This window comes from Nerophis lumbriciformis, linkage group LG16 (assembly GCF_033978685.3).
Source record: "Nerophis lumbriciformis linkage group LG16, RoL_Nlum_v2.1, whole genome shotgun sequence".
NCBI lineage: Eukaryota > Metazoa > Chordata > Actinopteri > Syngnathiformes > Syngnathidae > Nerophis > Nerophis lumbriciformis.
The window spans coordinates 16244599-16271131 of record NC_084563.2 but is presented as its reverse complement, the minus strand read 5'-3'; the positions used below and the strand labels follow the sequence as shown (position 1 = coordinate 16271131).

The 26533-nt window shown below is 37.5% G+C and overlaps 1 protein-coding gene across 1 annotated transcript in view; it reads left to right on the top strand.

Moving 5' to 3' along the window:
- The window catches only part of diaph2 (diaphanous-related formin 2), a 1014494-nt gene that overhangs the window by 785283 nt on the left and 202678 nt on the right, over window positions 1-26533 (top strand). The window contains exons 27-28 of the mRNA XM_061976707.1: window positions 3209-3373; window positions 24763-24898. Coding sequence (XP_061832691.1) covers window positions 3209-3373; window positions 24763-24898 — 301 coding nt within the window. The remainder of the gene's footprint in view (window positions 1-3208; window positions 3374-24762; window positions 24899-26533) is intronic.

Sequence of the window (26533 nt, the reverse complement as noted above, 5' to 3'; positions counted from 1 at the left end):
CACCTTTCAAGGTTTTCTTAAACCTTTACAAATAACTACATGTCTTCAGCTCATCACTGAGCTTGTTCCACCATTTAATTCCTAAAACTGAAATACATTTGTATTTTATATTCGTTCTTACTTTACCTATTTAAAAAATTATAGTTTTCTCCTCTTAATTGAAATAACCTAAAAGTTCATGCTGGAAGGCTCGAAACATCATTTCCATTGTTTTTAAAAACTAAAATCTGAAAATGTTAACACATTAGAACTTATAAATAATGGATTGGTATAATATCAACAAGTCTTCTTTTTGCACAAAAAATATATACAATTAAAAAAAAACCCTGTTAGAATAGATATACAACTGTTGAAATAATAACATGAGGAAATCCATTATTTAAGACAAAAAAAAAACGTATTAAAAATTAAAATAAAACTCACATAAAATTGTAAATTGAAAGCATTTTTTTAAAGTTTTTTTTGAAAAACGCACAAATATTAAACAAAAAAGACAAAATCCCCCAAAACACTTAATAATTTGACTCTTTTTTTTTTGTAAATGTGTTTTTTTTACTGTCCTTACTTTGCAAATCAAACCTCCTGTACGTGCCAACGTAAGTATTCATGCACATATAGATTGCTTTCTTATGAGGGTTATAAACATACCATTGTTTTCCATCTCCATGGCTTTTTTTTTTTCCTTGATTTTGCCCTCCATGAAAAAAATAAAACTAAATTCCCCAGCATAGCTACAAAAGCAGCAGGAAGTTCCTTATTTTCCCAGAAAATTTACCATATTTTGTAATGCAAATGTTGACAGTCATGGTGATACATGGGGAATTCCACCTCCAAAGTTCAACATACACCTTTTTAAGAAAGGAATTAAAAACTTGACCTCCTTTATTGATGTTTATTAGCTCCGGGCCTGAATGACTGAATTGCTGCAAAGTTGGAATTATTTGTTAAAAATCAAACATTTTGTTTACACTATAAGAGCCTTTTAGACATGAAACACACCTACATAGTCACCTTTACGCTCTTTTAATCCAATATTGCAGACAATAATTGAAAATATGGCATATACTGTACTGACTTTGGAGCAATGATCTCATATAGTGGCCAATTAGTTTATTTAGCCATTGTTATGCCTGATAATGTTTAATTTAGGTTAAAAGAATATATAAAATATGCTTAAAAATTTAAAAAATACAGATTTTTTTAAATACTAGTAATGTAGCCGCAAACTTCAAAGCGCAATGTTGCAGAGGTTGACTGTATGCCTAAATCGTACGTGAAATATTCATTTTTTTTAATGCTCAAAGTCATGGGTCGACATGTAAACAGTGCTCAGCATCAATTATACAGATCATCCGGAAGTGGTCATTTTTAGTGGGATAAGGTATATATATTAATTACATATATCACAGATGTCTAATTTAAGGCTTGAGGGCCACATCTGGCCTGCCACATCATTTTTTGTGGCCCGAAAAAGCCTGTAAGTAATATGCATAATTAAAGTACTCAAAATTTAGAGAGAGATAAATGCTTGTTCTGCATTTTTTTGTTAAAATAAAAATAAATATGAAATATTTGCTTGACTTATGATTTCAAAGCAAGTTATCCATCAGTTTGTAATTGTTTTACTGTAAAAAAAAACTGGCAGCTTAGTCACCAGTGTTTTTCCGTAAAATACAGCGGGGTCGAATTTTCACATCCTCTTAATAACCCATTATACTAATTATTATTATATCTCAATTACATTATTGTAATATGTAATCATATACTGTATATGTATATATATACATATATATAATATATATATATATATATATATATATATATATATATATATATATGTATATATGTATATATATATATATATATATATATATATATATATATATGACTATATATATATATATATATATATATATATATATATATATATATATATATATATATATATATGTATATGTAAATATATATAATACAGGCCAAAAGTTTGGGCACACCTTCTCATTTTAATGCATTTTCTTTATTTTCAAGACTATTTACATTGTGGATTGTCACTGAAGGCATCAAAACTATATCACCTGTGAAGTGAAAACCATTTCAGGTGACTACCTTTTGAAGCTCATCCAGAGAATGCCAAAAGTGTGCAAAGCAGTAATCAGAGCAAAGGGAGGCTCTTTTGAAGAAACTAGAATATAAAACATGTTTTCAGTTATTTCACCTTTTTTTGTTAAGTACATAACTCCACATGTGTTCATTCATAGTTTTGATGCCTATAGTGACAATCTACAATGTAAATAGTCATGAAAATAAAGAAATGAATGAGAAGGTGTGTCCAAACTTTTGGCCTGTACTATATATATATATATATATATATATATATATATATATATTTTTTTTTTATATATATATATATATATATATATATATATATATATATATACATGCATACTCACACACATATAGTTACTTTGCATTAAGTCGACTTTCGGCCCTTGGCCAATTTTTTTAAGCCCAATGCGGCCGCCCAGTCCAAAAAGTTTGGACACCCCTGATCTAGTGGTATGCCAAAGAATCTCTTGATTAAAAATTAAAACACAGTGTTACTGTTCAAACTGTGTGAAATGTTACAGTGGCCAAGAATAATGATTACACTTGTTAATTGAAACATTTCTAACGAATACTTAGGCCTACTATGCTACTGTATTTGAATGTTGGTCATTAGGACGGCACTTGGAGAGCCAAGTGTTCTCTGAGGTAGTACTTGGTGTGGAAAAAAAGCTGAACTGAACTGTGAGCCTAAATTGGATCATGAGGTCCGGTTCCACCTCATTACTATTATAAGTGCCGTTTACGTGTCCTCTTGGCGTCGTCCTCGAGTGTCCGAGCGCAGTCCCGGTGAGGTCATGTGACCGCTGCGATAATGCGTAACTGATGTTCGCCGTCGATAGCCATTCAGCGGGAGAAAAGTGCAGTGAATTACGCAGTGCAGCCGGGTTCAAAACAAGCTGACCCCCGCGTTGTCGGACGAAACAATTGCAGCGACGACTGCAATCAGCAGTTAGGTCGCCGATTGCACGACACCTGGCCGTTCCCTCGCCCCAAGTGCGACGGAGCGGTTATCGTGATGACGCGTTTGTGTCTTTTTCCCTGCCAACGCTTCCATGACCTCGACACAGGTGCTCCTTTTTTCCTTAACCATGCCTTTTCTCACGGCTTCTGCAAGCACTCGCGGGAGCAGTACGAGAAGCTGTCCATCATGCACAAGAACATGCAGAAGCTCTACGAGAACACGGGCAGCTACTTCGCCTTCGACCCGCAGGCCGTCAGCGTGGAGGACTTCTTCGGGGAGCTCTCCAACTTCCGCACCCTCTTCCTGGTGAGTAACAATGCAGACACTTTTATTGTGTACTCGGGGCATTCAATCGATTGCAACTGGACTGTTTGGTTTGTCCTAAAAGACTCATCCGAGTAGGTTTCATCAGTTTTTGGTCATTGACTTAGATTGGTCAGATCTAGTCTGACTAGTCGAGTGCGGCCCACCGGCGTTTTCAATTTGGCCCACGAGACGGGACTAAGTTCAGTTCGCAATTTGGCCGGGGGTTGTGTTTTCATAAAGTATACAAATAGTCAGCGGTGTAAAAGCTGCTATTTTGTGGCCAACAAAAATAACTCAAATCAGTGGACATTAATTGTACATCAAAGTGTTCATGTGCACAGCATTTACTTATATGACTCAATCCAAACAACCTTCCCTAGTCATGGTGCAGAAAAAAAAAAAAAAAAAAAAAAAAAAAAAAGAGCCACCACAAAAATTTAATAAACATGGTCACACATAACACAACCTGCTCACTAGTGGGACTAGATCTGACCAATCTAAGACTAGATCCGACCAATCTAAGACTAGATCTGACCAATTTAAGTTTATGAGCACGAACTGATGAAGTTTCCTCGGATGAGAGGCAAAACTTCTTCGAAGACCAACCAAGCAGTCCAGTTGCGATCGATTGAATGTACTGAGATGACAATGACCTGGATGAATGAGAACATGTATAGACATAGTTTATTGTGTACATGTTTATGGTCATTAATTGCAGTATCTGTCCAACTTCCGCACTCTCTTCCTGGTGAGTAACATTGCAGGCAAAGGACACTTTTATTGCGTACTCAGGGCATTCAATCGATTGCAACCGGACTGTTTGGTTTGTCTTAAAAGACGACTTCATCAGTTCGTGGTCATTGACTTATATTGTTCAGATCTAGTCCGACTATTCGAGTGCGGCCCACCGGCGTTTTCAATTTGGCCCGCGAGACGGGACTTAGTTCAATTAGCAATTTGGCCGGCGGCTGTGTTTTCATAAAGTATACAAAAAGTCAGTGGTGTAATAGCTGCTATTTTGTGGCCAACAAAAATAACACAAGTCAGTGGACATTAATTGTACATCAAAGTGTTCATGTGCACAGCATTTACTTATATGACTCAATCCAAACAACCTTCCCTAGTCATGGTGCAGAAAAAAAAAGAAGAATTTTTGTAGTGGCTCTTTTTTTTTTCTTTTTTTTTTTTCTGCACCATGACTAGGGAAGGTTGTTTGGATTGAGTCATATAAGTAAATGCTGTGCACATGAACACTTTGATGTACAATTAATGTCCACTGACTTGTGTTATTTTTGTTGGCCACAAAATAGCAGCTATTACACCACTGACTTTTTGTATACTTTATGAAAACACAGCCGCCGGCCAAATTGCTAATTGAACTAAGTCCCGTCTCGCGGGCCAAATTGAAAACGCCGGTGGGCCGCACTCGAATAGTCGGACTAGATCTGAACAATATAAGTCAATGACCACGAACTGATGAAGTCGTCTTTTAAGACAAACCAAACAGTCCGGTTGCAATCGATTGAATGCCCTGAGTACGCAATAAAAGTGTCCTTTGCCTGCAATGTTACTCACCAGGAAGAGAGTGCGGAAGTTGGACAGATACTGCAATTAATGACCATAAGCATGTACACAATAAACTATGTCTATACATGTTCTCATTCATCCAGGTCATTGTCATCTCAGTACATTCAATCGATCGCAACTGGACTGCTTGGTTGGTCTTCGAAGAAGTTTTATGTTAGTCATGGTGCAGAAAAAAAAAAAGAAAAAAAAAAGAGCCACTACAAAAATTCAATAAACATGGTCACACATAAGACAACCTGCTCACTAGTGGGGCTAGATCTGACCAATCTAAGACTAGATCTGACCAATCTAAGACTAGATCTGACCAATTTAAGTCTATGAGCACAAACTGATGAAGTTTCCTCGGATGAGAGGCAAAACTTCTTTAAAGACCAACCAAACAGTCCAGTTGCGATCGATTGAATGTACTGAGATGACTATGACCTGGATGAATGAGAACATGTATAGACATAGTTTATTGTGTACATGTTTATGGTCATTAATTGCAGTATCTGTCCAACTTCCACACTCTCTTCCTGGTGAGTAACATTGCAGGCAAAGGACACTTTTATTGCGTACTCAGGGCATTCAATCGATTGCAACCGGACTGTTTGGTTTGTCTGAGAAGACGGCTTCATCAGTTCGTGGTCATTGACTTAGATTGTTCAGATCTAGTCCGACTATTCGAGTGCGGCCCACCGGCGTTTTCAATTTGGCCTGCGAGATGGGACCAAGTTCAGTTAGCAATTTTGCCGGGGGCTGTGTTTTTATAAAGTATACAAATAGTCAGCGGTGTAATAGCTGCTATTTTGTGGCCAACAAAAATAACTCAAGTCAGTGGACATTAATTGTACAGCACGTGTTCATGTGCACAGCATTTACTTAAACTGACTCAATCCAAACAACCTTCCCTAGTCATGGTGCAGGAAAAAGAAGAAAAAAAAAGCCACCACAAAAATTCAATAAGCGTGTTCATGTGCACAGCATTTACTTATATGACTCAAGCCAAACAACCTTCCCTAGTCATGGTGCAGGGGAGAAAAAAAAAGAACCAGCACAAAAATTCAATAAACAGGGTCACACATAACACAACCTGCTCACTAGTCGGACGATATCTGACCAATCTAAGTCTATGAGCACGAATTGATGAAGATTTCTCGGATGAGCATCAAAACATCTTCTAAGACCAACCAAACAGTCCAATTGTGATCGATTGAATGCCCTGAGATGACAATGACCTGGATGAATGAGAACATGTATAGACATAGTGTATTGTGTACTTGCTTATGGTCATTAATTGCAGTAGCTCAGGGTTATTCAACTAAATTGTTTTTGGGGCCACATTTACCGAAAGCCAAGAACCGGGGAGCTGGTCTTACAAAACCCAAAACCAGTGAAGTTGGCACCTTGTGAAATTCGTAAATAAAAATGGAATACAATGATTTGCAAATCCTTTTCAACTTATATTCAATTGAATAGATGGCAAAGACAAGATATTTAATGTTCCAAATGAGAAACTTTTTTTTTTTTTTTTTGCAAATAATCATTAACTTAGAATTTAATGGCAGCAACACATTGCAAAAAAGTTGACACAGGGGCGTTTGTACCACTGTGTTACATGGCCTTTCCTTTTAACAACACTCAGTAAACGTTTGGGAACTGAGGAGACCCAATTTTTGAAGCTTCTCAGGTGGAATTCTTTCCCATTCTTGCTTGATGTACAGCTCAAGTTGTTCAACAGTCCGGGGGTCTCTGTAGTGGTATTCTAGTCTTCATTATGCGCCACACATTTTCAATGGGAGACAGGTCTGGACTACAGGCAGGCCAGTCTAATACCTGTACTCTTTTACTATGAAGCCACGTTGATGTAACACGTGGCTTGGCATTGACTTGCTGAAATAAGCAGGGGCGTCCATGACAACGTTGCTTGGATGGCAAAGTATGTTGCTCCAAAACCTGTATGTACCTTTCAGCATTAACGGTGCCTTCACAGATGTGTAAGTTACCCATGTCTTGGGCACTAACACCCCCATACCATCACAGATGCTGGCTTTTGAACTTTGCACCTATAACAATCCGGATGGTTCTTTTCCTCTTTGGTCCAAAAGACACGACGTCCACAGTTTTCAAAAACAGTAGTTTTAGTTACGTTATAAAACTTACAAACGTTGCTTGGAGTGATGACTGAAGAATCATTTTGAGCAGAAACGCTATGGAAGGTCACAATTCCGGTTTAAGGCACAAAACAGGAAGTACATTTTCAAGATGCAATACCTGTAGTGAGCAAACTCGTCCAAAAGATGGCGCCATAGCACAAACAATAGTACACCATTTCAGTGTCTCTATACTAGGGTTGTACGGTATACCGGTATTAGTATAGTACCGCGATACTAATGAATCATATTCGGTACTATACCGCCTCTAAAAGATATCGGTGCACCACCCACAGTGTATAGACAGCGTGGAAATGTAAACAAACGCCATTGGTGGATCTACACCTAACATCCACTGTAATAATACCAAGAACAGTAGCGTAACTAGTCGATACTACTATGATTACGTCATTTTTTTTTGGCATCACAACATCTTTGTTCGGTTTGTTTTTTAAATTTATATTATGTTTGTAAACTCAGGAAATATGTCCCTGGACCTATGAAGACTTTGAATATGACCAATGTATGATATAACCTGTAACGACTTGGTATCGGATTGATACCCAAATGTGTGGTATCATTCAAAACTAATGTAAAGTATCAAACAACAGAAGAATAAGTGATTATTACATTTTAACAGAAGTGTAGATAGAACATGTTAAGAGAGAAAATAAGCAGATATTAACAGTAAATGAACAAGTAGATTAATAATAAATTTTCTACCACTTGTCCTTAATAATTTTGACAAAATAACAGAATGATAAATGACACAATATGTTACTGCATATGTCAGCAGCTAAATTAGGAGCCGTTGTTTGTTTACTTACTAAAAAAAGACAAGTTGTCTTGTATGTTCACTATTTTATTTAAGGACAAACCTGCAATAAGAAACATGTGTTTAATATACCGTAATATATATGTTTTCAAATAAAGCCAAAAATGCAATTTTTTGTGGTCCCCTTTATTTAGAGAAGTACCGAAAAGTATCAAACTAATTTTGGTACCGGTACCAAAATATTGGTATCGGGACAACACTACTCTATACATATGTGTTGAACACAAAACATTATGACCGGTACCAGAAAAAAATCCCAAAATGAGCCGCACCGTTTTATAAGCCACAGGGTTCAAAGCGTATTGGCTTATCGTTCAGAAAATACGGGTAAATCAGTGTTATTTCAGTGGGCCCCTCGGTAGTGGAAAAAGGTTTAAGGACCCTTGCACTATGACAACTAGTTCTGAGGCACGAAACCCACATTTTTGCTTGTAATCTAGAACTTAACAAATAACCCAAAAAACTGAAAAGCGTGGGCAATTGTATCAGGAGGTACCACTGTGTATGACAATATGTCCTCGATTGCCTCTCTACTAGCACGAAAGTCAGAATTCAGCTCGTTTAGTGTCACAAGGTTAAACACAGCTACTAAAAACCCCGACTTCTTAGCCTCTACATAATGCTAAAAACCCAAGAAAACACTCGATTGAGGTAAATATGAGGTCTTGAAGGAAAGGTCAGACGTGCGGTTAAAGGCGTAAATGCGAAAAGATTTCTCCCTTGCGATAACCTCACTCTGCTGCCAAAGTGATTTGTGGCCGTAAATTTCCCAGAGGCCGTGTTTATGACAAGTTGCGTCCCCCCGAACCCCCCCTCCTGTGGAAAGAACCGGAATGCGGCGAGTGTGGCTGCAGGTCCCATCGCTCAGTAAGTCAACATAGCACCACTCGACTTGTCAACATGTCTCTGGACGCCACCAGTAAACACATAAGTGTGTACCTCTTAGCAGTGTTTGCTATAACGCCGTTACTAACATATTTACTAGTAACAAGTAATCTAGTTAATTACTTTTAGGTCCGATGCAACGTGGCACGCTACTTTTGATGTGGTTTTTTGTCGACAACAAGACGGCGTCATAAGTGCAGCAAGTTCAATGGATCAAATAGGAAGAGACAACACATTTAATGATAGAAGTGACTAACTTGCCATCCAAACAATACCCCATTTGTTGACAAGAAGCACAGTCAATCTCTTTATTAAGCAGAGGTGACACAATCCGGTGAAAGGATTCAAAAGATGTTTTGAAAAGCTCGTCCTGCAGGGATGATACTTTTAAGAAACATACTTTATTTGTCGCCATGCGGGTGAGGATTAGTGATTTAAAAGTAGCTGGACATTAGCCGCTAACTAGCTAGCCATGTCTTAAAGCACCTCTTCCGGAGGGCGCTTCAGTGTTATAACTTCACCTTTATCGTTAGTTTTTAAGCCAAAATGCGTCCGTTCTCCTTTTCTGTCTACACACTGTGTCTGCTTGTAAGTACTCCGTGATTGTGCGCTGCCGAACATGCTCTTAAAACAGCAATCAAACGATGTGACGTGTCAGAGGCGGTATAGTACCGAATATGATTCATTAGCTCCTCACATTGTTTACAATCATGGCCACCAGCAGCGAGAGCGATTCGGACCGAGAAAGCGACAATTTCCCCATTAATTTGAGCGAGGATGAAAGATTTGTGGTTGAGGAAAGTGAGAGTGAAGGACTAGAGGACAGTGGGACCGATTCAGATAGGGAAGATGCTGTGAGAGGCGGGTGGGACCTGATATTCAGCTGGGAATGACTAAAACAGTAAATAAACACAAGACATATATATATATATACTCTATTAGCCACAACACAACCAGGCTTATATTTAATATGCCACAAATTAATCCCGCATAACAAACACCTCCCCCCTCTCGTCCATATAACCCGCCAATACAACTCAAACACCTGCACAACACACTCAAGCCCACAGCCCAAAGTACCGTTCACCTCCCCAAAGTTCATACAGCACATATATTTCCCCAAAGTCCCCAAAGTTACGTACGTGACATGCACATAGCGGCACGCACGTACGGGCAAGCGATCAAATGTTTGGAAGCCGCAGCTGCATGCGTACTCACGGTACCGCGTCTGCGCATCCAACTCAAAGTCCTCCTGGTAAGAGTTTCTGTTGTCCCAGTTCTCCACAGGCCAATGGTAAAGCTTGACTGTCATCTTCCGGGAATGTAAACAATGAAACACCGGCTGTGTTATCCGGCACACCAGTCAAGGGGTGCATTCTACGGCGGGGGTGCGTTATCCGGCACAACACCTGCCGCAATACACCGCTTCCAACCTACAGCTTTCTTCTTTGCTGTCTCCATTGTTCATTGAACAAACGGCAAAAGATTCACCAACACAGATGTCCAGAATAGTGTGGAATTTTGCGATGAAAACAGACGACTTAATAGCTGGCCACCATGCTGTCCCAAAATGTCCTCTACAATCTGTGACGTCACACGCAGGCGTCATCATACCGAGACGTTTTCAGCAGGACATTTCGCGCGGAATTTAAAATTGCACTTTAGTAAGCTAACCCGGCCGTATTGGCGTGTGTTGCAATGTTAAGATTTCATCATTGATATATAAACTATCAGACTGCGTGGTCGGTAGTAGTGGGTTTCAGTAGGCCTTAAAATGCCGCACACACACAGGGGTGTGTATTCCAACCGCACCACTGATCTCACCCACAGAGTCGCTGCTATATCTCATTTGAATTTTACAAACTCTACGGCGTCTGGTCTTTGAGCAGGGAATGTGTTTATTAGCCATCTGTTAGTTACGTCGTCAGCCAGCCTGTGCATGTGTGGATGGAATGCCCCAGTGTTGGCTTATAGACATGGTAGGGTGATGGAATCTGGCAGGGATGCGTCAAAGAAGTCTTCAGCGTGATCAGCACCATCATGATAATTTGCCATCTTTAAAAATGCTGGACCGGAATGCGGAACGGATACAGGAGTCACGCTTGCGATGTCTCGCCGATGCGCGAACCGGCTACTTTGCGAACCCCACTCAGGCTTCTTTTTGGACTTGTTAGAAAGTCACTCAATTAGCGAGAAAGGCGGTTCGCTCATCCCAGCCCATCTGCTGCACTTTGATAACTCATTAATGGAGGGAGAGAGAGGGAAAAAAAAGGAAATTCTCCTTTCCCCTCGACGCTCCCAGTCAGGATTACACATGCAGGCAATTCATGCGCTCTCCTGAATGTGGCAGCCGCGTTAAATGAGCACTTTTTGGACGAGTGCGTGTCGGAATTAAATATTTTGATGAGAGAATGAGGCAAAAAAAAAAAAGGTGAGGACATTGATAATTTGTAACAATTACGGTGGGGTTTGTGCAAGCTGGCTATTTTACTCCAAAGTGAATCACTAACTAAACAAGCATCCCTACTCCCGACTGATGCTATTGTTATTAGTATTGACACTCAGTTCAAACTGGCGGTGGAAAAGCAGCAGGGTTCCAGCTGTGGTTGAGTCCCAAGCAAGAAGGAATAGACATCCGAAAAAAAGTGTATTGAATGGCAAGTTTAGCTTCAAGCTCGCTCGCTCCACAAGACCAAAGTTATTTTTGTCCACTGCCACTGGGAGTCTAGTTATCACCGATATTTTGTAGCTTATTATTTTTATTTTATTTTATTTTTTTGGGGGGTGGTTTGGTTGTTTTTTAAACGTGTGGTTGCTTATTTGGGCTTGCTTTTCGGTCCCCACAACAAAGCAAAAAACGTCTGCGCCGGTACAAGGTTTAACGTTCCCTGGTTACGGCGCCTCTTGTTAAATAAGCACGTCCCCCGAACAAATGGTGCATGCGCAACTCCCAGACTGACAGACATAGAGAAAGGGCAAGTTGATGGCAGAATTTATGAAGAAAACAAAAATAATATCATTTAAAATATTGTATTTTGAGGACTATATAGCGCACCGGTATATTAACCGCTCTGGACTATAAGCCCTTTTTCGATTATGCATGCACCTCCTGGTACCCTAGCACCTCCGAAACCCTCAAATCTAGACTCCAAACATCCCAGAACAAGCTAGTCAGATTACTTCTAGACCTCCACCCCAGATCACACCTCACTCCTACCCACTTCTCCAAAGTGGGCTGGCTCAGGGTGGAGGACAGAGTAAAACAACTTGCACTGAGCCTGGTCTATAAAATCCGCTACACCTCCCTGATACCGAAGTACATGTCAAACTACTTCCTTAAATGACCGCCATAACTACAACACCAGGAGGAGCTCCACTAACCACGTTAAACCCAGATTCTGAACTAACAAAGGTCTCAACTCATTCTCTTTTTATGCCACATCAATATGGAATGCACTCCCAACAGGTGTAAAAGAAAGGGCATCTCTATCCTCCTTCAAAACTGTACTAAAAGAACACCTCCAGGCAACTTCAACCCTAAACTAACACCCTCTCTTCCTCATCATACCTCTTTGGATTGTAAACAATCAAATGTAAACAATCAATTGTAGTCACATTTTCTTATAATTTCTGATCTCTCTCTCTGTGTCCACTACTTGCTGTACATATCCAACCAAGTCAGACCTACACTGTTCCAATGTCGATTTCTCTGATGATGCAATTGTTGATGACTGAAGTGTTGATACCAACCCAACTTAACCCCCCCCCCTCCATATACCACACCCCGGATTGTAAATAATGTAAATAATTCAATTTATATACTGTGATGATCATCTTGTGTGATGACTGTATTATGAAAATAGTATATATCTGTATCATGAATCAATTTAAGTGGACCCCGACTTAAACACGTTGAAAAACGTATTCGGGTGTTACCATTTAGTGGTCAATTGTACGGAATATGTACTTCACTGTGCAATCTACAAATAAAAGTTTCAATGAATCAAATCCGATACTTTCTACAACTCTTATTTTTTTGTGATAGAGTGATTGGAGCACATACTTGTTGGTCACAAAAAACTGTCATGATCCGTGGTACGGATCATGTTTTGTTTAGTTATGTTCTGTTAGTTTTGGACTTCTGTAGTTCCCGTTTACACTTTCTTGTTTGTTTTGTCCCCATGGCGACTCATTAAGTTTCACCTGCCTCATTTGTTTGGATCACACCTGTCGCTAATCATGAAATCAGTATTTAAGTCTGCCTTTGTTAATGCAAAATGGACGGCTCCGGACGACAGCGTGAAGGTAGGATTTGATTTATTAAACATAAATCACCCAACCACCACAACACAGGCAAAGAACAAAAAGAAGGCAGGCGCGCCTAAAACACGTGAAGCTAATACTTAACAGAAGCTATGGCATGGAACAAGAAAACTTACTTGGTACGGGCGTGACACAAACAATAAAGCCAGGACGAGTGATTAACAAAGGCAAACTTAAATAGTGATCTCATGATTAGCGACAGGTGTGATCCAAACAAATGAGTCTACAACTAATGAGTCGCCATGGTGACAAAACAAACAAGGAAGCACAAACGGGAACTAAAGAAGTCCAAAACTAACAGAACATAACTAAACAAAACATGATCCGGACCACGGATCATGACAAAAACATTCATGAAGTTTGGTTCTTTTATGAATGTATTATGGGTCGACTGAAAATGTGACCAAATCTGCTGGGTCAAAAGAATACATACAGCATTGTTAATATTTGGTTACATGTCCCTTGGCAAGTTCCACTGCAATAAGGCACTTTTGGTAGCCATCCACAAGCTTCTGGTTGAATATTTGAGCACTCCTCTTGACAAAATTGGTGCAGTTCAGCTACATTTGTTGGTTTTCTGAGATGGACTTGTTTCTTCAGCATTGTCTACACGTTTAAGTCAGGACTTTGGGAAGGCCATTCTCAAACCTTAATTCTAGCCTGATATAGCCATTATTTTACCACTTTTGACGTGTGTTTGGGTTCTGACCACATAACTTTCCTCCAGAAGGTCTTCTATTTGTCCATGTGATGTCAGATGAAACAAAAATGGAGATGTTTGGCCACAATATCCAGCAATATGTTTGGAGGAGAAATGTTGAGGCCTTTAATCCCAGGAGCACCATCCTACCGTCAAGCATGGTGGTGGTATTATTATGCTCTGGGCCTGTTATGCTGCCAATGGAACTGGTGCTTTACAGAGAGTTACAAGTATGTGCTCCAATCACTCTATCACAAAAAAATTAGAATTGTATAAATTATTGGAAACTCAAGACAGCCATGACATCATGTTCTTTACAAGTGTATGTAAACTTTTGACCACGACTGTATGTGAACACTGAGTAGCTCGGAATGTGTCAAGTTTGAGTGATATGTGCTCTCCTGAGCCTTCTTTATTTTCTTCAAAAACTAATGGTCACATCTCCCTTCATGTTCTTCGACAAGCTCGGATATGTGTGGCTTTACTGCTTGCTGGGAAATAAAAAAAAGAAGGACCCAACAGGCGGTGCTTCCAAGTTAATATAATTAGCCTTCCTGTCGGCAAGGCAGAGAGGCCTAAAAATACTCCATCAAACAAATATAGCGATGAAAGGATTGTTTTGGTACGAGAGCTTAAACTTACAAGCGGACCCTCAGCAGTCACGGCGTAACCCCGTGTCCCCGTCTTCTTCTTCACAGCAGGGAAGTTGAAATCCCTGATAAAATATTCATACGCAGCTATTTGCTGGAGAGAATAATTTAATTTCTTGGGAGGATGCCTCTTTTGGAGATGCGCAACGCGGGGAAGCCTTGAGGGAGCGCCGCGTTGTGTGCTGTTACACTTTGATGGGGGGGGGGGGGGGGGGGGGTGAAAAAGTTGGTGGGAGACGAGGGATCAGAGTCAAAATGATTCCGACGAGACGACCTTGGCGTTCTTCTTCATTAGGAGGGAAGACTGTGAGGGAATACCACCTGGACGCCCACCTCTTCATTCCTTACCATTCAGAAATATATATAATATACATATATATATATATATATTATACGTTAGGTCAGGAAAAAACACGGAGGCTATATCATCCCTACAAGCCTGGTTCCTCAAGGAAACAGGCTTGAGGATAATCTAATAAGGATAAATAATTGCTTACACAAAACATTTTGGAAATTATAAACGTCACAATCAAAGAAAATATAGCAATTTCTTAAAACTGATGTGTGTGTGTGTGTGTGTGTGTTTGTGGGCCTGTTTCCTCAAGGAAACAGACTTGTAGGGATGATATAGCCTCTGTGTTTTTTCCTGACCTAACGTATATTCCGCTCTATCCCAGTATTGAGCACTGTATAACGGATAAACCACATACACCTTGACTATATATATATATATATATATATATATATATATATATATATATATATATATATATATATATATATTGTACGTTAGGTCAGGAAAAAACACGGAGGCTATATCATCCCTACAAGCCTGTTTCCTCAAGGAAACAAGCTTGAGGATTCTCTAATAAGGATACATAATTTCTTACAAAAAACATTTTGGAAATTATAAACGTCACACTAAAAGAAAATATAGCAATTTCTTAAAACTGCTTTGTGTGTGTTTGTGGGCCTGTTTCCTCAAGGAAACAGGCTTGTAGGGATGATATAACCTCTGTGTTTTTTCCTGACCTAACGTATATTCCGCTCTACCCCGGTATTGAGCACTGTATAACGGATAAGCCACAGAAACCTTGATTTTATATATATATATATATATATATATATATATATATATATATATATATATATATATATATATATATATATATATATATATAGGGTTGTACAGTATACCGATACTAGTAAAGTACCGGTATTATACCGCCTCTAAAAAATACAGGTTTCCCGTTTTTTTCTTTTTGTTTTTTAACGGGCATGATCTTTTTTTTTTCCTTTTTTAAAAATTCATATTATGTTTATAAACTCAGTAAATATGTCCCTGGACACATGAGGACTTAAATTATGACCATTGTATGATCCTGTAACTACTTGGTAACAGATCGATACCCAAATGTGTATATTAAATGTCGCTTTTGGTACAAATTTGATGACAAAGTGTCAAAAAGCTATACCGGGCGGTATAGCTCGGTTGGTAGAGCGGCCGTGCCAGTAACATGAGCGTTCCAGGTTTGATCCCCGCTTCCGACATCCTTGTCACTGCCGTTGTGTCCTTGGGCAAGACACTTTACCCACCTGCTCCCGGTGCCACCCACACTGGTTTAAATGTAACTTAGATATTGGGTTTCACTATGTAAAGCGCTTTGAGTCACTAGAGAAAAAGCGCTATCTAAATATAATTCACTTCACTTCACCATTCAATTATTTCTCAAATTCAGTGGTGTTTCTCACGTTGTTCGTCAAAGTACTGGCACTTGCAATTTTCTTTGGCCCCATGGTGGCTTTTTTTGCAGTTGTACTTAATTTTAAAAAATGCACAGGGAACGTATGCTTGGCCGCACAACGACGAAGACTTTACACCCGTTTTTGTTTACATGTGGGTGTAACATAGAATGTGGGGCGTGCGAAAACAAAGACAAAGTCAAAAAGTACAGAAAATATGTTTTGTTCAATCATTTAAAAAAATAAATATATAACTTACTGTAAGTGCCGTTGCTTTCACGTTTCGACCTGAAGTGGGTGTGTCCCAATATTTACCTTTCAATTATTTATGAATGCCATGTTTATCATGTGCTTGCATAATTCAGTATACATCTTGCACTTAAAAGAGCGAACCATGGCGTGGAATACTGACATTAATGATAATAGAGCTACAGTGGTAATTAGAGGCGCCTCTTATTTAATGAACGCCATCTCTATGTTGCATAATCATGTTTACAATCAAAATTACTTGTTTGCTTGAGATCATTTCTGCAGGCAGTACTATTTTGTATTTTTTTTTTTTTTTTTTTTTTTGGTAATCTGCATATATTTTATATCAACTCGAGCAGATTTATTTCCAAAAGGAGTCTTTTTTTTTTTTTTTTTTGGTCGACATGTTAAGTCAGTGCGGTCCATTCATTGCTGAAAATGTCCACTCAGCACACATTGAATAGACATTTTAGAGCTCATTTTTTGTTATGGGGGTGTTGGCATAAATCAAACACACACACTTGAATGTGTGTCATTGCCCTCGGTATCATCAAACAAGGAGACACTGACATCAAGGGCGGGTGTCCTTGAACGTGAAGTCGACGCTCTCCTATTGACGAGCAAGATGAGCTCCTCTTTCCACGCTCTTTCCCCGGGATCCCTGTAATCCTCGTCTTTGTTGCCAACACCACACACACACACACACACACACACACATATTAGGAACATGCAGGGGGAGGCAAGTGTCACGACACATAATATCAGTGCACAGATTGGGCCCAGTGTGTTCCCGCAGAAATCCGCAGCAGTGCAGGGAAAATCGGCAAAGAAAATTGTAGGCATTGTTTTTTCTGCAGTAGCAGTATTTTGCCTTTTGTGAGATCCCTGCAAACGACCTAAATAGTGCAAAAAAAAAAAAACCACACACCTACAGTCAGAGGCGTCACTCTGTTTGAAGAACATATAGGGGGCTTAGCAGCTAGATTCCTGTGAAAAATTGTTTGCACGTGCAAAATTTGTCGGCACTGTATTAGACTGAATAGATCTAAATGGTTAAAAGTGGAAATGTAAGAGAGCTTGAGTCGTCTTTAGTGAGCAACATTATACAAAATTAGGGTTATTTGGTGAGGGTATATATATATATATATATATATATATATATATATATATATATATATATATATATATATATATATATATATATATATATATATATATATATATATATATATATAATGTATGTATGTATGTGTATATATATATATATATATATATATATATATATATATATTTTTTTATTTTTATTAAATTATTATTTTAAGTTGATGCATTAAATTTAACAGGCCTATATACAATATATGTATATATATATATATATATATATATATATATATATATATATATATATATATATATATATGTATGTGTGGGAAAAAAAATCACAAGACTACTTCATCTCTACAGGCCTGTTTCATGAGGGGGTTCCCTCAATCATCAGGAGATTTCTCCTGATGATACGGTATCGAGCACTATTTTTTGGATAACCTTATTAAGACATATATATATATATATATATATATATATATATATATATATATATATATACTGTATATATATATATATATATATATATATATAGACACATATATATATATATGTCTATATATATATATGTATATATATGTATATATATATATATATATATACAGTATATATATATAGATATATATATATGTCTATATATATATATATATATATATATATATATATATGTCTATATATATATATATATATATATATATATATATATATATATATACATATATGTATGTATATGTGTGTATGTATGTATATATATATATATGTATGCATGTGTATATACTGTATATGTACAGTATGTATGTGTGTGTATATGTGTGTGTGTATATATTTATATATATATATATATATATATATATATATATATATATATATATATATATATATATATATATATATATATATATATATATATGCATATTATGTATATACACATGTATGTAATTCTATTTTTATACAGTCAGTTATTTCATAACATAATTATTATTTATATGATTTTAAATTTAAACTAAAAAAATAAAAAAATAAAAATATTTTTTTATTTATTTTTTAATAATTGATGTAGTATGCAGTGGTGTAGAAGTACACAGTAAGTAGGTTAGCTAGCTACATAAGAGGATACACATATTTAAAAAAAAAGTTGATTATTCAGTACTGCGAAATAAAACTACAGAATGAAACATTTTCTATTTTATGCAATCAATTATTTCATATAATAATTATGATTTGTATTATTGTATGTATTATATATGTTTTCAAATAATTGATGCAGTGTGCAGTGGTGCAGAAGTACACAGTAAGTTTGTTATTATTTTAAGTTGATGCATTAAATTTAACTGGCCTATATACAGTATATATATATACACATATATATATATATATATATATATATATATATATATATATATATATATATATATATATATATATATGTATATATATACAGTGTATATATATGTGTATATATATATATATATATATATATATATATATATATATATATATATATGTATATATATATATATATATATATACACATATATGTATATTATGTATATATACAGTACATATATGTATATTCTATTTTCATACAGTCAGTTATTTAATAGTATAATAATTATTTTTATTATGGTATGATCGTATGTATTTTTTATAAATATATATGTTTTAAATAATTGATGTAGTGTGCAGTGGTGTAGAAGTACACAGTAAGTATGTTAGCTATCTACATAAGAGGATCAAAACACACAAAAAAAAGTAGATTTTTCAGTAAAATGTACACTACTGTGAAATTCAACCACAAAATTAAACATATTACATGAATACTTCTCTGTCTTGATTGGCATTTTCAACTTTGAAAAGGCACGATAGATTGTGCAGGTGTGCAGCAAACGAATGACCCAACACCCAAAATGCACTTTGCAGCAGTGCCGGGTCCCGCCTGGGTTCGCACTCGCCATGGTGGGTGATGAGAAGCGCACATCTTGTTTGCCTCCAAAGGTCTCACAGTTGCATCTTCTTGTGTGCTGGCACAGGAACAAACTGACACATTTGTAAAGGCTGAATTGCTGCTGTTGATTATCTGTCTGCCTCTGACTCCTTCCTGACATTTGGGCCGGTCACGAAGGAGGGGCGGGGATGATATCTCCTTCTCACTCCTGCGAGACCTCCCAGACACTTGCTTCACGTTCCCTTCCCTCTTTGCAAAGACTCGCCCTCGCTGATAAGTCAACACGGTGGCATAGTGCAGCACTATGTGTGTGGAATGCAGATTCCATTTTTTACATGCACAATAATCTTTGGAATCTGCAGGGTTTTTTTGTTTTTTTTAATAAAGCATTTAATTAGTAGGGGTGTCAAAAAAAAATCTATTTTCGAATTAATCGTGATTTTTTTTTGTAACGATTCTTAAGGATCATGTTTTGTTATGTTCTGTTATATTTGGACTCCATAGTTTCTGTTTTTGTGCACCCTTGTTTGTTTTAGTTACCATGGTTACTTATTATTTCCACCTGTCTCTGATTAGTGTTCGCCCGCTCACCTGCTTCCCGAGCACTAATCAGAGGCATTATTTAAGCTTGCCTTTGCCAGTCAGTCGGCCTGGCGTCATTGTTTGCTTCATGCAACCCTGCTACGTAAGTTGTTTGTTTCATGCCAAATGTATGTGTTTATTTCTTGTCCATAGTCCGTGCAAAGTGTAGCTTCAGCTTAGAGTGCGACTGGTTTTCCGTTTTTTTGTACTACTTTGATATTTTGAGGAATAAACGATTCCCAGGCCCTCACCTCCCAGGGGGTGGAACAAGGGGATGGGTCAATTGCAGAGGGCAAATTTCACCACACCTAGTGTGTGTGTGACAATCATTGGTACTTGAACTTAAATCATGTTCCAACCTGCACGCCATTTCCGGAGTGGTCCGTCTGCATTTCAGTAAGCTGCGAAAACCCTGTCGTGACATTAAGTAACTGGACTGTGTTATCCCAATACCGAAATACATTTTGGTACTTTCCGATACTTTTCTAAATAAAGGGGACCACAAACAATTGCATTACTGGCTTTATTTTAATCATAGGGTACATTAAATATATGATTCTTATTGCAAGTTTGTCCTTAAATAAAATAGTGAAAAATAGTGTATTTTAGTAGTAAGTAAACAAACAAAGGCTCCTAATTTAGCTGCTGACATATGCAGTACCATATTGTGTCATTTATCATTCTATTATTTTAAAGGACAAGTGGTAGAAAATGAATTATTAATCTACTTGTTCATTTACTGTTAATATCTGCTTACTTTCTCTTTCATGTTCTATCTACACTTCTGTTAAAATGTAATAATCACTTATTCTTCTGTCGTTTGGATACTTTCCATTAGTTTTGGATGATACCACACATTTGGGCATCAATCCGATACCAAGTCGTTACAGGATCATACATTGGTCATATTCAAAGTCCTCATGTGTCCAGGGACATTTTTCCTGACTTTATAAACATAATATACATTTAAAAAAAAACGAAAGAGGATGTTGTGACGCTAAAAAATATTGACGTAATCATAGTAGTATCGATAAGACACGTTCCTTTAATTGGTATCATTACAGTGGATATTAGGTATAGTTCCACCAATGGCGTTTGTTTACATTGTAATGCTGGTGAGCTACGGTGTGTAGTGAAGCATGTTTAGCTATTCCTCGTCCTGCAGGGATGATACTTGTAAGAAACTTACTTTAGTTGTCGCCATGGAGGCGAGGATTAGTGATTTAGAAGTAGCTAAAACACTGTGGATGGACGTTAGCAGCTAGCTATCGAGCTATGTCTTTAAGCACTTCTTCCTGAGGGCGTTTCAGTGTTATAACTTCACCTTTATCGTGAGTTTTTAAGCCAAAATGCGTCTGTTCTCCCTTTTCTGTCTACACACTGTGTCTGTTTGTAAGTACTCTGTGATTGTGCGCTGCCGAACATGCTCGTCTGCTCGTAAATCAGCAATGACACGACGTGACGACGACGGGAGTAGGAGGTGGTGGGTGACCGGACATCACAGCTCTCGTCAAAAACCGAGGAGAAAAAGCTAAAATTCACCACTTCACGTTGCAGCTGAATCTCCAGATTCCCAGCTATGTCCTTGATTCTCCTTGTCACGGTTCGCCTGTAGAAGTCCTGAAAAATTCCGCGCGTCCGCCTTTGTAGTCCATGCCGACAACGTAGTTGATAAGCTTCTTCTTTTTCTCTATCTTCTTGTTATGTGACATTCATCCTCCGCTGTTGCCATTTCTAATATAAAGTTGTGTAAAGTTCTTATTTATATCTGTCAGTAAACTCGCCATGAAAGCGCTAAAACATACCGGTGTAGTGAGTTTACATTATTCACCCAAGGAACTTTAGTTATTAGAGAGTTCCGGTCGGATGTTTTTTCACGGGACACATTTCCGGTGTTTCCGGTTGAGGAGAAGCTGCTCCGTTATTGATTGAAGTAAAGTCTGAATGTAATTAAAACAGTTAGCGCCATCTTTTGAGACTTCTTCCACTCCCGTCCTTGCACGCTACACCGCTACAACAAAGATGACGGGGAGAAGACGCTGCCGAAGGTGAGCCGCGTAAATAAGACCGCCCACAAAACGTCGGTGAATAATCCGGTGCGCCCCATGGTCCGGATAATGCGGTAATTACAAATCATTTTAAATGAGCCAGTCAGAGTCAGTATGTGGCCCCGGGTGCCGTACAATGCTCAGGTCTGCTTTAAACAGACTTATAGTATAATCTCCTTGCGGACCAAATTGAAGACGATGGTGGGCTGCACATGACTCGCGGGCCGTAGTTTGGACAACTCTGTTTCAAATGTTTGTCATTCCACTGCAAAAACACACAACATATTAGAGTTACCTTAACATGAGTTTATTTGTCATTCTGGTGACAAAATGTGTCCAAATTGTTGGAAATGTATCGCTTTTCACAAAAATAGTGGCGGTCCGCTTTTTTGTTGCCGTCTCCGTCCTAAATGGAACTGAAAAAAGGGAAATTCTGAAGTGTGGGATCATTTTGATCGAATAAAATAGATGTTTTGTTTCTTCCTGTTTAATATTTTATATATATATATATATATATATATATATATATATATATATATATATATATATATATATATATATATATATATATATATACAGTTCAATTATGTTATTACTTGAAAATAACATAATTGAACTGTGTATTTATATATATATATATATATATATATATATATATATATATATATAGTTCAATTATGTTATTACTTGAAAATAACATAATTGAACTGTGTATTTATATATATATATATATATATATATATATATATATATATATATATATATATTACAGTTCAATTATGTTATTTTCAAGTAGATGTAAACTTTTGATCACGACTTTGTGTGTATATATATATATATATATATATATATATATATATATATATATATATATATATATATATATGTATAGTCGCAATCAAAAGTGTCATGTCTGTGTGATCATGTTTTGTTTGGCCATGTGCTTTTTGGGATTTTGTCAGTTCCTGTTTTTTCACTCCCCGTTTTGTTTCCATGACAACCCATTAGTTTTCACCTGTCCTCATGTCTCACACCTGATTCATTTGCACTCATGCACCTGTTGGTAATCATGTCTGTGTTATTTAAGCTTTTCATTTTCTGTTGGTCAGCCTGGCGACCTCCCATTCATACTCTGCACTCTTGACACGCTGCTTATTCTCTTTCATGTTCATAGTCCATGCTGCTCTTTTCTTGCCACGTAAGTTTTTTGTTTATTCAAGCCACTGTTTTGTACCTCTGCTGTGAGCGCCTTTTGTTTGTTCCTTTGTTCCATAGTTCTGCCTTCGTGCAAGTTTTGTTTTATTAGCCACGTTTGTTCCCCGCCTTGTGTTTATACTTTTTATAATATAATATTAAATCATGTATTTAACTTCACGCCACGTCTGGTCCAAATCCTTTGCACCATGGGAAAACGAACCAGGCCAAAGTCCAAGTCTTGACAAAAAGTTGACATACACTTGTAAAGAACATCATTTCATGACAGTCATGAGTTTCCAATAATTTCTACAACTCATTATTTTGTGATAGAGTGATTGGAGCACATACTTGTTGGTCACCAAAAAACATTCATGAAGTTTGGTTCTTTTATGAATTTATTATTGGTCTTCTGAAAATGTGAGCAAATCTGCTGGGTCAAAATTATACATACAGCAATGTTAATATTTGCTTACATGTCCCTTGGCAAGTTTCACTGCAATAAGGCGCTTTTGGTAGCCATCCACAAGCTTCTGCTTGAATTTTTGACCACTCCTCTTGACAAAATTGGTGCAGTTCAGCTAAATATGTTTGCTTTTTTTGACATGGACTTGTTTCTTCAGCATTGTCCACTTTGGGAAGGCCATTCTAAAACATTAATTCTAGCCTGATTTCAGCCATTCCTTTACCACTTTTGTTGTGTGTTTGGGGTCATTGTCCTGTTGGAACACCCAACTGCGCCCAAGACCCAACCTCCGGGCTGATGATTTTAGGTTGTCCTGAAGAATTTGGAGGTAATCCTCCTTTTTCTTTGTCCCATTTACTCTCTGTAAAGCACCAGTTTCATTGGCAGCAAAACAGGCCCAGAGCATAATACTAACACCACCATGCTTGACGGTAGGGCTGGTGTTCCTGGCATTAAAGGCCTCACCTTTTCCCCTCCAAACATATTGCTGGGTATTGTGGCCAAACAGCTCCATTTTTGTTCCATCTGACATCACATGGACAAAGATAAGACCTTCTGGAGGAAAGTTCTGTGGTCAGATGGAACAAAAATTGAGCAGTTTGGCCACAATACGTCCGTGATTACGCTGCAAATATTACAGTTGCTTTAACATGAGTTTCTTTGTCATTCTGGTGACAAAATGTGTCGTTTTTTGGGGAGCGAATGAGCTCATCTTTACAAATATGTCAAGATGTGCAGATTATAAACATATTTAAAAGCGAGTGCACATACGCAAGGAATCAATTCTTTCTCCGAATGTGTTTTTTTGGCTGATGGCAAGTTGCTGCTTCTGAAAAGCGACACGGTTGTGAAGACTCTCATGAAGAAGATTTTGACGGTAGTGGTGGAAGGATTCATCTCAACATGTGTGTGTGTGTGTGTGTGTGTGTGTGTGTTGCCTCATCAGGAAGCCGTGAAGGAGAACCACAAGAAGAGGGAGATGGAGGAGAAGATCAAGAGAGCCAGGCTGGCGAAGGAAAAAGCCGAGCGCGAGAAGCAGGAGCGTCAGCAGAAGAAGAAGCAGCTGATTGACATGAACAAAGGTGCGTCGCTTCGCCACAAAGACGCGCGAGCAGGGCATGCTGGGAGTTTGGGAGCGGAGCCGGGGCGGGCGCGGAAGCAGGCCTGTGTGGAGTCGTACTTCAGATGTGGTGTCGGCCGTGTTAAAATCACACTTACTATTCTCCAACTGTTATAAGAACTCCACCAGTGCCCGTATGCCACATACAGTAAAAAACAGGCATATTTACTGTCACGTGGTGGCGCTGATAGTTTGTTCTAAAAAAAATATACCGTATTTTTCGGACTATAAGTCGCAGTTTTTTTCATAGTTTGGCCGGGCTCCAGTGCGATTTATATATGTTTTTTTCCTTCTTTATTATGCATTTTCGGCAGGTGCGACTTATACTCCGGTGCGACTTATACTCCGAAAAATACGGTACATGTATAATTTAGCCATGGCAATAAGTGAAAAAAAACATGCAATAAATCCCAAACTTTTAGGTTTTTAGTAAATTTACGATCCAAACCGTTCCAACTCCAAAATATTCAATCTGTTTAAGAATTGTGTTCTCTATTCCAACAATTTAACAACAATACCAGATTTCCAAGAATTTCAGGTTTTTCAGGACATTTTTCCCATTCAAAATGAATTGTCCATTATTCAAACTTCCACCATTTCCACATTTTTCCACCAATTCGAACCATTCCACCTTCAACATATTTCACTCATTCTGGACATTCAATCCTTCATTTTCCAAGTTCCAAAAATTTCCAAGATTTTCCAGAATTCCTGGTTTTCCAAAGTCCTATTTCCACCCTTTTTGCTGTCGACTCCTCCTCCCACATTTTTCAACCAACTTCAACCGTTCTACCATCAAATCATTCCTCTCAATCAGGACAAAAAAAAAGTTGTTTTTGGAACTGGAAAAATTTCCGGTTTTCTCCAAATTTCAGGAATTTCATAACACAATTTTTCAATTACAAATGTTATTACTTCAAAATTTCTCGACCGATTTCAAAAAAATTCCAACACCAACCATTTCAACTCATTAAGACCATGCTTTTTTTTTTTTTTTTTTTAGCATTTTCACAAAAATTCTCATTTTTTCCGAAATTCCCAAATTTCCATGAAATTCCCATTTTAAAAAATGGGACATTTTTCAAAGTTCCACAACTTCCACATTTTTAATCCGATCCAAACCGTTCTAACTCCAAAATATTCAGTCTGTTCAGGAATTGTGTTCTCTATTCTAACAGTTTAACAAAATTACCAGATTTCCAAGAATTCCCAGTTTTCAGGGACATTTTCCCCATTCAAAACTTAATTCAAACATCCACCATTTCCACATTTTTCAAACGATTCAAACCATTTTACCTTCAACATATTTCACTCATTCTGGACATTCAAAATATCATTTCTCAAGTTTAAAAAAATTCCAGGATTTTCCAGAATTCCTGGTTTTCCAAAGCCCTATTTCCACCCTTTTTGCTGTCGACTACTCCTTCCACATGTTTCAACCCACTTCAACCGTTCCACCGTCAAATCATCCCTCTTAATCAGGACAAAAATCAAAGTTGTTTTTCGAACTGGAAAAATTCCCGGTTTTCCCCAAATTTCAGGAATTCCATAATACCATTTCACAAAAAAAAATGTTACTAGTTCAAAATTTCTCCCT